Here is a 13,951-nt window from a genome sequence, read left to right on the forward strand (position 1 = left end):
CTGACTGTAATAATATGGAGTGATTTTAATCCAGTATGAATCTGCAGTGTGTAGTTTTACAGTCTGACTGTAATAATTGTGGAGTGATTTTAATCCAGTATGAATCTGCAGTGTGTGTAGTTTTACAGTCTGACTGTAATAATTGTGGAGAGATTTTAATCCAGTATGAATCTGCAGTGTGTGTAGTTTTACAGTCTGACTGTAATCATTGTGGAGTGATTATAATCCAGTATGAATCTGCAGTGTGTAGTTTTACAGTCTGAGTGTAATAATTGTGGAGTGATTTTAATCCAGTATGAATCTGCAGTGTGTGTAGTTTTACAGTCTGACTGTAATAATTGTGGAGTGATTTTAATCCAGTATGAATCTGCAGTGTGTGTAGTTTTACAGTCTGACTGTAATAATTGTGGAGAGATTTTAATCCAGTATGAATCTGCAGCGTGTGTAGTTTTACAGTCTGACTGTAATAATTGTGGAGTGATTTTAATCCAGTATGAATCTGGAGCGTGTAGTTTTACAGTCTGACTGTAATCATTGTGGAGTGATTATAATCCAGTATGAATCTGCAGTGTGTAGTTTTACAGTCTGACTGTAATAATTGTGGAGCGATTTTAATCCAGTATGAATCTGCAGTGTGTAGTTTTACAGTCTGATTGTAATAATTGTGGAGTGATTTTAATCCAGTATGAATCTGCAGTGTGTAGTTTTACGGTCTGACTGTAATAATTGTGGAGTGATTTTAATCCAGTATGAATCTGCAGTGTGTGTAGTTTTACGGTCTGACTGTAATAATTGTGGAGTGATTTTAATCCAGTATGAATCTGCAGTGTGTAGTTTTACAGTCTGACTGTAATAATTGTGGAGTGATTTTAATCCAGTATGAATCTGCAGTGAGTAGTTTTACAGTCTGACTGTAATAATTGTGGAGTGATTTTAATCCAGTATGAATCTGCAGTGTGTAGTTTTACAGTCTGACTGTAATAATTGTGGAGTGATTTTAATCCAGTATGAATCTGCAGTGTGTAGTTTTACAGTCTGATTGTAATAATTGTGGAGTGATTTTAATCCAGTATGAATCTGCAGTGTGTAGTTTTACAGTCTGACTGTAATAATTGTGGAGTGATTTTAATCCAGTATGAATCTGCAGTGTGTGTAGTTTTACAGTCTGACTGTAATAATTGTGGAGTGATTTTAATCCAGTATGAATCTGCAGTGTGTGTAGTTTTACAGTCTGACTGTAATAATTGTGGAGTGATTTTAATCCAGTATGAATCTGCAGTGTGTAGTTTTACGGTCTGACTGTAATAATTGTGGAGTGATTTTAATCCAGTATGAATCTGCAGTGTGTGTAGTTTTACAGTCTGACTGTAATAATTGTGGAGTGATTTTAATCCAGTATGAATCTGCAGTGTGTAGTTTTACAGTCTGACTGTAATAATTGTGGAGTGATTTTAATCCAGTATGAATCTGCAGTGTGTAGTTTTACAGTCTGACTGTAATAATTGTGGAGTGATTTTAATCCAGTATGAATCTGCAGTGTGTAGTTTTACAGTCTGACTGTAATAATTGTGGAGTGATTTTAATCCAGTATGAATCTGCAGTGTGTGTAGTTTTACAGTCTAACTGTAATAATTGTGGAGAGATTTTAATCCAGTATGAATCTGCAGCGTGTGTAGTTTTACGGTCTGACTGTAATCATTGTGGAGTGATTATAATCCAGTATGAATCTGCAGTGTGTAGTTTTACGGTCTGACTGTAATCATTGTGGAGTGATTTTAATCCAGTATGAATCTGCAGTGTGTGTAGTTTTACGGTCTGACTGTAATAATTGTGGAGCGATTTTAATCCAGTATGAATCTGCAGTGTGTGTAGTTTTACGGTCTGACTGTAATAATTGTGGAGCGATTTTAATCCAGTATGAATCTGCAGTGTGTAGTTTTACGGTCTGACTGTAATAATTGTGGAGCGATTTTAATCCAGTATGAATCTGCAGTGTGTAGTTTTACGGTCTGACTGTAATAATTGTGGAGCGATTTTAATCCAGTATGAATCTGCAGTGTGTGTAGTTTTACGGTCTGACTGTAATAATTGTGGAGCGATTTTAATCCAGTATGAATCTGCAGTGTGTAGTTTTACGGTCTGACTGTAATAATTGTGGAGCGATTTTAATCCAGTATGAATCTGCAGTGTGTAGTTTTACGGTCTGACTGTAATAATTGTGGAGCGATTTTAATCCAGTATGAATCTGCAGTGTGTAGTTTTACAGTCTGACTGTAATAATTGTGGAGCGATTTTAATCCAGTATGAATCTGCAGTGTGTAGTTTTACAGTCTGACTGTAATAATTGTGGAGCGATTTTAATCCAGTATGAATCTGCAGTGTGTAGTTTTACAGTCTGACTGTAATAATTGTGGAGCGATTTTAATCCAGTATGAATCTGCAGTGTGTGTAGTTTTACAGTCTGACTGTAATAATTGTGGAGCGATTTTAATCCAGTATGAATCTGCAGTGTGTGTAGTTTTACAGTCTGACTGTAATAATTGTGGAGCGATTTTAATCCAGTATGAATCTGCAGTGTGTGTAGTTTTACAGTCTGACTGTAATAATTGTGGAGCGATTTTAATCCAGTATGAATCTGCAGTGTGTGTAGTTTTACAGTCTGACTGTAATAATTGTGGAGCGATTTTAATCCAGTATGAATCTGCAGTGTGTGTAGTTTTACAGTCTGACTGTAATAATTGTGGAGCGATTTTAATCCAGTATGAATCTGCAGTGTGTGTAGTTTTACAGTCTGACTGTAATAATTGTGGAGCGATTTTAATCCAGTATGAATCTGCAGTGTGTGTAGTTTTACAGTCTGACTGTAATAATTGTGGAGCGATTTTAATCCAGTATGAATCTGCAGTGTGTGTAGTTTTACAGTCTGACTGTAATAATTGTGGAGCGATTTTAATCCAGTATGAATCTGCAGTGTGTGTAGTTTTACAGTCTGACTGTAATAATTGTGGAGCGATTTTAATCCAGTATGAATCTGCAGTGTGTGTAGTTTTACAGTCTGACTGTAATAATTGTGGAGCGATTTTAATCCAGTATGAATCTGCAGTGTGTGTAGTTTTACAGTCTGACTGTAATAATTGTGGAGCGATTTTAATCCAGTATGAATCTGCAGTGTGTGTAGTTTTACAGTCTGACTGTAATAATTGTGGAGCGATTTTAATCCAGTATGAATCTGCAGTGTGTGTAGTTTTACAGTCTGACTGTAATAATTGTGGAGCGATTTTAATCCAGTATGAATCTGCAGTGTGTGTAGTTTTACAGTCTGACTGTAATAATTGTGGAGCGATTTTAATCCAGTATGAATCTGCAGTGTGTGTAGTTTTACAGTCTGACTGTAATAATTGTGGAGCGATTTTAATCCAGTATGAATCTGCAGTGTGTGTAGTTTTACAGTCTGACTGTAATAATTGTGGAGCGATTTTAATCCAGTATGAATCTGCAGTGTGTGTAGTTTTACAGTCTGACTGTAATAATTGTGGAGCGATTTTAATCCAGTATGAATCTGCAGTGTGTGTAGTTTTACAGTCTGACTGTAATAATTGTGGAGCGATTTTAATCCAGTATGAATCTGCAGTGTGTGTAGTTTTACAGTCTGACTGTAATAATTGTGGAGCGATTTTAATCCAGTATGAATCTGCAGTGTGTGTAGTTTTACAGTCTGACTGTAATAATTGTGGAGCGATTTTAATCCAGTATGAATCTGCAGTGTGTGTAGTTTTACAGTCTGACTGTAATAATTGTGGAGCGATTTTAATCCAGTATGAATCTGCAGTGTGTGTAGTTTTACAGTCTGACTGTAATAATTGTGGAGCGATTTTAATCCAGTATGAATCTGCAGTGTGTGTAGTTTTACAGTCTGACTGTAATAATTGTGGAGCGATTTTAATCCAGTATGAATCTGCAGTGTGTGTAGTTTTACAGTCTGACTGTAATAATTGTGGAGCGATTTTAATCCAGTATGAATCTGCAGTGTGTGTAGTTTTACAGTCTGACTGTAATAATTGTGGAGCGATTTTAATCCAGTATGAATCTGCAGTGTGTGTGTAGTTTTACAGTCTGACGGTAATAATTGCGGAGCGATTTTAATCCAGTATGAATCTGCAGTGTGTAGTTTTACAGTCTGACGGTAATAATTGCGGAGCGATTTTAATCCAGTATGAATCTGCAGTGTGTGTAGTTTTACAGTCTGACGGTAATAATTGCGGAGCGATTTTAATCCAGTATGAATCTGCAGTGTGTAGTTTTACAGTCTGACGGTAATAATTGCGGAGCGATTTTAATCCAGTATGAATCTGCAGTGTGTGTAGTTTTACAGTCTGACGGTAATAATTGCGGAGCGATTTTAATCCAGTATGAATCTGCAGTGTGTGTAGTTTTACAGTCTGACGGTAATAATTGCGGAGCGATTTTAATCCAGTATGAATCTGCAGTGTGTGTAGTTTTACAGTCTGACGGTAATAATTGCGGAGCGATTTTAATCCAGTATGAATCTGCAGTGTGTAGTTTTACAGTCTGACTGTAATAATTGCGGAGCGATTTTAATCCAGTATGAATCTGCAGTGTGTAGTTTTACAGTCTGACTGTAATAATTGCGGAGCGATTTTAATCCAGTATGAATCTGCAGTGTGTAGTTTTACAGTCTGACTGTAATAATTGCGGAGCGATTTTAATCCAGTATGAATCTGCAGTGTGTAGTTTTACAGTCTGACTGTAATAATTGCGGAGCGATTTTAATCCAGTATGAATCTGCAGTGTGTGTAGTTTTACAGTCTGACTGTAATAATTGCGGAGCGATTTTAATCCAGTATGAATCTGCAGTGTGTGTAGTTTTACAGTCTGACTGTAATAATTGCGGAGCGATTTTAATCCAGTATGAATCTGCAGTGTGTGTAGTTTTACAGTCTGACTGTAATAATTGTGGAGCGATTTTAATCCAGTATGAATCTGCAGTGTGTGTAGTTTTACAGTCTGACTGTAATAATTGTGGAGCGATTTTAATCCAGTATGAATCTGCAGTGTGTAGTTTTACAGTCTGACTGTAATAATTGTGGAGCGATTTTAATCCAGTATGAATCTGCAGTGTGTGTAGTTTTACAGTCTGACTGTAATAATTGTGGAGCGATTTTAATCCAGTATGAATCTGCAGTGTGTGTAGTTTTACAGTCTGACTGTAATAATTGTGGAGCGATTTTAATCCAGTATGAATATGCAGTGTGTAGTTTTACAGTCTGACTGTAATAATTGTGGAGAGATTTTAATCCAGTATGAATCTGCAGTGTGTAGTTTTACAGTCTGACTGTAATAATTGTGGAGTGATTTTAATCCAGTGTGAATGTGTAGTGTGTAGTTTTACAGTCTGACTGTAATAATTGTGGAGTGATTTTAATCCAGTGTGAATCTGCAGTGTGTGTAGTTTTACAGTCTGACTGTAATAATTGTGGAGTGATTTTAATCCAGTGTGAATCTGCAGTGTGTGTAGTTTTACAGTCTGACTGTAATAATTGTGGAGTGATTTTAATCCAGTATGAATCTGCAGTGTGTGTAGTTTTACAGTCTGACTGTAATAATTGTGGAGAGATTTTAATCCAGTATGAATCTGCAGTGTGTGTAGTTTTACAGTCTGACTGTAATAATTGTGGAGTGATTTTAATCCAGTATGAATCTGCAGTGTGTAGTTTTACAGTCTGACTGTAATAATTGTGGAGTGATTTTAATCCAGTATGAATCTGCAGTGTGTGTAGTTTTACAGTCTGACTGTAATAATTGTGGAGTGATTTTAATCCAGTATGAATCTGCAGTGTGTGTAGTTTTACAGTCTGACTGTAATAATTGTGGAGTGATTTTAATCCAGTATGAATCTGCAGTGTGTGTAGTTTTACAGTCTGACTGTAATAATTGTGGAGTGATTTTAATCCAGTATGAATCTGCAGTGTGTGTAGTTTTACAGTCTGACTGTAATAATTGTGGAGTGATTTTAATCCAGTATGAATCTGCAGTGTGTGTAGTTTTACAGTCTGACTGTAATAATTGTGGAGTGATTTTAATCCAGTATGAATCTGCAGTGTGTGTAGTTTTACAGTCTGACTGTAATAATTGTGGAGTGATTTTAATCCAGTATGAATCTGCAGTGTGTGTAGTTTTACAGTCTGACTGTAATAATTGTGGAGTGATTTTAATCCAGTATGAATCTGCAGTGTGTAGTTTTACAGTCTGACGGTAATAATTGTGGAGAGATTTTAATCCAGTATGAATCTGCAGTGTGTAGTTTTACAGTCTGACTGTAATAATTGTGGAGAGATTTTAATCCAGTATGAATCTGCAGTGTGTGTAGTTTTACAGTCTGACTGTAATAATTGTCGAGTGATTTTAATCCAGTATGAATCTGCAGTGTGTGTAGTTTTACAGTCTGACTGTAATAATTGTGGAGTGATTTTAATCCAGTATGAATCTATAGTGTGGTGACATCATGTGAAATTCCAGGTTGTGAGATTAAAAATTATAATTAAAAATATATGCTTTATCTAGAACTGATCAGTCAATAAAAATCTGCACATTATGTAACAGAGGCGCCTCTGGGAAAACTAATCTAGTGAGAATTGTGCTTTTTCTTCAGTCTCAGTTTCTTTTCTCTTTCCTCTTCTTTATCCTGTTTAGACGCTCATGAACTACCTGTGGTTTGGAAAGAATCTGGACGATTCCATCTCTGCACCTGTCGTGTATGTGGACGGTAAAAACGCGCTCAAGTTTGAGCCCCACTTCGACAAGGTACTAAAGTCGTGATGATACATATCTGATTACTGGTCATGATCTGATGAAGACCTTGTCTGACAAATTGCCAAGCAGTCTGATTCAGTTAGAACCATAGTTATACATGCAGAGACGCCACGTTGTCTGTTGTTCTCTATCTGAGGCGAAACGTCTCAGGAGAGGTCAAGATCCACTTGTGAACAGAACACGTGTATTGAGAAACGATGAGTCTCAGGATTAAATCGACCGACCACTATAATGGGATGCTGGTGGCTGCACCGTTTAAGGTGGAACGGGAAAATTCAAACAAGAAGCTGGCTGCTGCACCATTTTAAGGTGGAACAGGGAAGTTTGAACAAGAAGCTGGCTGCTGCACCATTTAATGTGGAACAGGGTAGTTTGAACAAGAAGCTGGCCGTTGCACTATTTAAGGTGGAACTGGGAAACTTGAACAAGTGCCTGGCTGAACCCAGCGCAGCACCTATGTATGTATATCTATGGTTAGAACAGATATGCAAGTAAATAATTAGCAAAGATCATAGTTGAGAGGATCCTAAAGCTCCCAGAGAAGCTGGAGGGCGCGTTCAGTGCAAAGGGTGGGCGTACAGGTCATTAAAGAAAGTGTGTGGTCTTGTTCAGAAAGGGATATGCAAACTGTGGCATGCAGTGCAGTGGTTTACTGAAGTGCTGATTATCCTCTGTGTATTCTCTCCCTTTCAGGATGTCATCGAGGCTCTAAGAGGACTCGGACACACAGTTGAAGATGCGAAGCTTTTCTTTAACGTGGTCAACGGAATATCAAAGCAAGAAGGAGAGTGTATCGACGCCGTGTCAGACGCTCGGAAGATGGGCAAACCTGCAGGATACTGACCTTTTCTTAAGATCTGACTCGTTTAGACCACAACACTCTCACTCCTCTCACTCCACACAGAACACAAGAACAGATGTTAGGCTGCTGTTACAAATTACGGCAGCAGTCGAAGAAGGGACTGAGAACAGGGTTCTCTTTCAAGCACTCGTTTCGGTATCTCACTATGGGGACACGCCCCTCTGCGTTGTCCTCAGAAGCCATATTTCATTACGTGCCGTGGAGGCAGGGTCCCCTCCTGCCTTATCATCTATGGCACGGCATCAAAAAATCAATCTACAACCTCTTCTCGCTCTCAGAGGCAAGCTACCCTCTCTGACATGGTGAACTCAGCAAACAGGTGAGTCGAACTGTTCCCAGAGTGTGCTAACTACTCCGTCACCTGTTTGGTCCTCACCTCAACCACTCGGAGAAGTATCGGGCTAGCCTGTGTCCAAACAGTAGCCTCCGCCATCTAGCCACAACACTACCCACTCTGTGCTTCAACGGAAACATGTCGGCAGTGGACCCTTCCCTCACCATGGAGAAGTGCGATGCTCCAGCCAAGACATAAGTCTGTGGGAATAAGATCTTGAGCATGGACACCCGCTCAGCTTGCGCCGTGTGCCTAGGGCTGCAACATGCCCAGGCTGCATTAGCATCCCTGGGTTTGAGTGAAGAATGTGCTCACTTTTCTCTTAGGACCCTGGGGTGCAGGTAGGCATGCCAAGCTGGCCTGACGGGAAAAGATCCCATGGGGGAAAACCATTCGCCCACCACTAGACTCAACAGCAGGGTCTCAGGAGCCCAACATTCCTGAAGGAGCTACCTGAGGCGATCAGCTTGATACGATTTATCCATTAGTTGACTAAGTGGACACCTGCGTGGCCACAGGTCGCTCCGACTCAGAGGAAGAGTTAGTCGCTCCACATTCCCGAAGAGGAGGACGACGACAAGTCCTTCATTCCCTCTGTACAGGCTTCGAAGGCCGTAGCATCAGAGAGCGAGTGCAGCACAGCTGATGGGTCGCCACACCCCACCGCCAGCATGGACCTGCACATCCTCTGCAAGAAACTCGGCATCCCTTGGCTGGACGTCTTCATAGAGACCACCATGTCTCGATATGAGGGGGAGCGTCTGCTAAAGGCGAAGTGCTCCGAAAGACAACTGCTGGCTGTTTGAGTGGCCACCTTCAGCAGTCAGGCTTCGGGATGAGCCTGTCTGGCAATACAGGAGTCTCAATATAACGTAGTAGATACCAAAACGAGTGCTTGAAAGAGAACTTTAGGTTACAAATATAACCCTGGTTCTCTGGTAGCATGAGTGAGGTATCTCACCAGACCACCCTCCTTGCCAGGAGCGAGGAAGAGGTGTGCTTATATAAGGCAGGAGGGGCTCACACGTCTCAGAAATATGGCTTCTGAGGACAATGCAGAGGGGCTTGTGCCCTAAGTGAGATACCGCACTATCAGAGAACCAGGGTTACGTTTTGTAATTTAAAGCTTGCTTCACATTGCACATTTTTTGGGGTTAAAACTGTCAGGAGACCCCCTCTTTGCCAACACCCCCCAAACACATACCACTATACACATTCAGATGAATACAGAAGGATAACTGAATATCACATCTACTCACTTCCAGGGCCTGCTGTCCTCAGCGAGCACTTCAACACGAAACCACAAATCTTTAGCCGGTCAGTCAAGACCCTCCCTCAGTAACATGTTCACTCAGTAGAAATTCTGCACACTGAAAAAGATGGTTCTTCAAAGAAAATGGTTCTGTATAGAAATATGAGCAGTCAAAGAACTCATTGCATGATTACAGTTATTTCAGACAGATGGAGAATGTGTTTTATGTGGTTCTATAAAGGACCTTTTTGAACAGGGTTCTATATAGCACCAAAAATTCTTCTGCTGTTGTTACGATGTCAAGACTTTTTGGTGCTGTTTACAACCCTATACAACCCATTCTCCATCAGTCTGATGAACCTTAATGATGCAACAAACACTTTAACCATACAAAGGGTCCTCTGCTCAGATGGAGCGAAGTCACACTGTGAGGAAAGCAGCTAGTCTGGAGATTTTCCAACTGGAAAGATATCATTTTTATCGTGGCCAGTTCCGCCTCTGCAGCGCCCCCTCTGGTTCAATTCTGCTATAGTTACGGATGACATGTCTTTGTACCAAAGTACCATGACACGTCACAGTGTGCAAATCAGCCAACCAATGTTAGCGCCCCCTGATGACGCCATACTCACGCTGCACTCGTAAACATGACAGCACAGGAGCCGAGAGTGAGCAGAGAACCACCCTCATGCGCTGAGCTAAACACCCCCAGCACCTCCTCACAGGGCTGTGATGCGCCAGCTGTCTGTACCAACTGTAAATAGCCAGTTAATCTGAGTTTAGTTTGGAATAAAGACGTTGGACAGATTAAGTGAGGATTCTTGAGTCTTAATAAAGCTGCTAGTGTTGCATCCGATTCAGGTTTCCCTTCACAACTCGGACCCTCGGGCGCGACTCACTGAAAACAAATCAATGGCAAGCAAAACTGGTTCGACACGGTTCAGGAAAGGTTAACGTCAAATTCCAGACTGCATCAGCCTTCCATCCGTACAGCCTTTCTCTTACTTTTTCCTGCTTTCCGTAGTTCCAGTGTTGCTCGTCTGATTTCTGTTCAGCGCCCGAGGGTTTGATTTATGAAGGGGAACGTGAATTTGAGTGGGAACTAAATCGGATGTAACACTGTTAAGTATCATGAACAGCTTGCAGAGCGTAAGGATTTAAGGCCACTGCAACAAACCCTGGCTGAGCAGTGATGCAGTCTGGGACCTTGATGTCAGACTGAAGGAAGTGGAGACAGACTTTAAAGAAATCCACTTTATTCTTTCAGAATCCATCTAAGAAATCAGGAATATCGAATGTGAACTTGCTGATCAGATCATTAGATTCTGTTTGATTCTGTTTCTCGCCATATTTTCTGATCGCTGACGTACACTGGCTCTAAAAACACAGCAGCCCAGCCCGCCCGGTTCCCTCCCAGCCCCACCTCCAAACCCGTGCATCACTGCAGTGCCCCTCCCAGCGTGGCCCGCCCACTTTTGAGCATTTTTCAAAGTTGAGCCAGGGATGTAGTTACATTTTAATACTTCGACTACGCGCTGCTGATTACTGTCGAATCTCCGGAGCCCAGAAAATGGTATTCAGGACAGCTGCAAGAAATCAGTCACTGACAACTGACAATCATAATTTCATACAATTGTTAAAATGATCTTCTCTGTGTTTCACGAGGAATATGTAGCACCACTCTCACAAGTCCTGTAGAACCACCTCGGGACTGCGTGCCGACCCCCAGCTGAAGAACCCCTCTAAGTTCTAGATGTGTGAATGTACTGTAGCCCAACATCATCGACTCATGTGTTTTATATCTGCTGTATGTTCCCCTCAGATGAAACCTCAGAGCTTTGGTCATATATTTAAACTTGTTTACTCTTTTTAATACTAAGCAATGTTGCAGCTGTATTTTTGTATTAAATGTTACTTTGGAGAAATTACTTGAATTACTCTACTTTATGTTCAGCACACATTAAAGGGGAATTTTTACTTTTTTCTGCATAATTAAACAGTTGAGACGTAAACAGAGTCGTTCTGAGCGGTTTGGTGTGAAGATAAACTCACCGAGTCAGAGCTGCTCACAGTGGTGGTGATGGGAACCAGACGTCCCTCTAAAAGCTCCTACAGAAAGTTCCTACATGAAACGGCTCTGAATTCACTGCCTGATGACTGAGACGCTGTTTTATGATTGTTCTGATTCGATTTTCACCTTAAAATCCATTCATGGTGGAGGGATAGGCCTACATGCAGAGTGTTGTCAGGCAAAATAGTCCCCTGAGAAAACTTAGGCCTGTTTTATTTTCAGATATTTTTTGCTCTATTTTTCCATCATTGTCATTCCATATGAGCTCAGAAGACTCGTGTAGGTTCTCTGGTGGTTCTGGATGGTGAATAAAGTGTCTATATCTGTGTTGTCGTCATGGCGACGCCTGGTTCCCATCACCACCAGTGTAAAGACGTCTGAACCGTTTCACACCAAACTGCTCTGAACCTCTGATTACACCTCAGTTACTGAACTACAAAGGAATTGTGAAAAACAGTGAAATTCTCCTTTAACAGTGAATGTAACGATTGTCTTCTGGTCAGTTTCATATAGAAGTGTGTTTTCACCTGTCCTTCACGTTTCTGTTCAGGGTTCTGATGCTGTTCTGATGCGCGTTTGAAGATGTTTAATGCTCATTTCATAGCGTCCTGGACTGTATTGTTTGTAAAAATAGGTGTTCGTTGATGTGTAAGTAGGATGTGTTGCAATCCTAGCATGATATGAATGTACATGGCAGTAGTGATGTACAGTGCTGTATCTAATGTACTTTTGAATGTGTATTTAACATCTGCTATAAAATATATAAACGTTATAAAACATGAAGTGTGCACAAATAATGGTAAATTGTGATTATAGCCTTGATATCAATATCACTTTACAATATAAACAACATAAGTGAACTGGAAAAGATTGTGCAGCGTCAGCAGCTCCCAGCTCGTGGTGGCGGTGTTGCCAAAAAGTGTTATTTTACTTTGGCTGCTAATGTGTTCCAGGTGGTTGCTAGGTGGCTACTATGGTGATCATGTTGTACTTCAGTGTTGCTAGGTGGTTGCTATGGTGTTGTAAGTTGGTTACTATATTACCTCTGGTGGTTGCAGTGACATTCCTTTTTATTTCTTTGGGGTTGCTAGGTGGGAGCAGTGGTGTTCCAGGTGGCTGCTGGTTTTATTATGGTATCCTAAATGGTTGCTAGATGATTGCCATGCCTTTTTAGTTGTTTGGGAGTTGCTAGGAGGTTGCAGCGGTGTTGATTGCCATGTTGTTGTTGCATGGTTGCTGTAGTATCCCAGGTGGTTGCTGTAGTATCCCACCTGGTCTCCAGGATTTTGCTATGGTATCACACATGAACCTTTAGGATGTTGGTCAAGATCACTGTTTCCCTTTTTCATATACGTGTTAAAACTGCTTATCAATGAATTTAAATTATTTATGGCCTAATTAACCAATAAAAACAACTCCTTTTTTCAGCTATTCATAACCCGTTTATAATGATCTTATTGTAAAGTGGTACCATATCAGTCAGATCCAAAAGTTTGAGCACCCTTGCTCAATTTACATGTTCTGTGAGGAAACGTCCACAGAGAACACACTTAAATATGGCAATTTTAGCACAGTTAACACAATAAACATATTGGAATGAAATATAACATGTGGCATAACTTTTGCACAGGCCTCATTCTAAGTTTGAAGTTTCCTCAATATGTTAAATTCAGTAAATAAATAGTAACTGCGTTCAAATGTGCTGCAGTGTGTCTCTGTAGAGGAGGAGTTCGTATTCGAGGGTTGATTTTTACTTGACTCTATGACACCCACTTATACAGCCCCCATCTATAATTCAATAAGCCATCCTTCCATCCACTTTTCCATTTCTTATGTTTATCATTGATGTATCAAAGCTGTGTAGTTTAGCGCTGGAGCTGCTATCGGTCGCAGCACCACTGTTTATTCAATATTAAATGGGTACACAAATCTGTGTTTGTCCTACTGTACAATTAACTGCAAACTATCAAATAAAACTCTTCTTATATAAACATCTACAGTCTCTGTCACGAGTGGCTCCGCCCAGTCCTGTCCATGTGCTCTAGTTCCAGATGATAGAAAGGCAGCAGGAACTCAAATCACCAACCAGAATCTCTGAGGAACGTTTCCAACACCTTGGTGTTGTTCGTCTGACACGAAGAATTAAGACAGTTCTGAAGGCAAAAGGGGGTCCAGCCTTTTACTGGCATTTACTGGTACCTAATAAAGTGGCCGGTGAGGGTATATGATACTGCTTCATCTGGAACCAGTCTGTCCATTCTCCTCTGACCTCTCACATCAACAAGGCGTTTTCGTCCACACAACTGACCGCTCACTGGATATTTCCTCTTTTTCGGACCGTTCTCTGTGAACCCTAGAGATGGTTGAGCGTGAAAATCCCAGCAGATCAGCAGTTTCTGAAATACTCAGACCAGCCCGTCTGGCACCAACAACCACGCCACGTTCAAAGCCCCTTAAATCCCCTTTCTTCCCCGTTCTGATGCTCGGTCTGCACTTCAGCAGGTCGTCTTGACCACCTCGACAGGCCTAAATGCAGTGAGCTGCAGCCGTGTGATTGGCTGATTAGCTATATGTGTCAACAAGCAACTGAACTGTACCTAATAA

At 40.7% G+C, this 13,951-nt stretch overlaps 1 protein-coding gene across 1 annotated transcript in view; it reads left to right on the plus strand.

Annotated features, from left to right (window-relative positions):
* Positions 1–11,204, plus strand: part of LOC108416167 (glutathione hydrolase 5 proenzyme-like) — a 30,102-nt gene extending 18,898 nt beyond the window's left edge. The window contains exons 11-12 of the mRNA XM_037536186.1: positions 6,712–6,822; positions 7,525–11,204. Coding sequence (XP_037392083.1) covers positions 6,712–6,822; positions 7,525–7,674 — 261 coding nt within the window. The 3' untranslated portion in view covers positions 7,675–11,204. The remainder of the gene's footprint in view (positions 1–6,711; positions 6,823–7,524) is intronic.
* The last annotated feature ends 2,747 nt before the right edge of the window (positions 11,205–13,951 follow it).

This window comes from Pygocentrus nattereri, chromosome 29, assembly GCF_015220715.1.
Source record: "Pygocentrus nattereri isolate fPygNat1 chromosome 29, fPygNat1.pri, whole genome shotgun sequence".
Taxonomy (NCBI): Eukaryota; Metazoa; Chordata; class Actinopteri; order Characiformes; family Serrasalmidae; genus Pygocentrus; species Pygocentrus nattereri.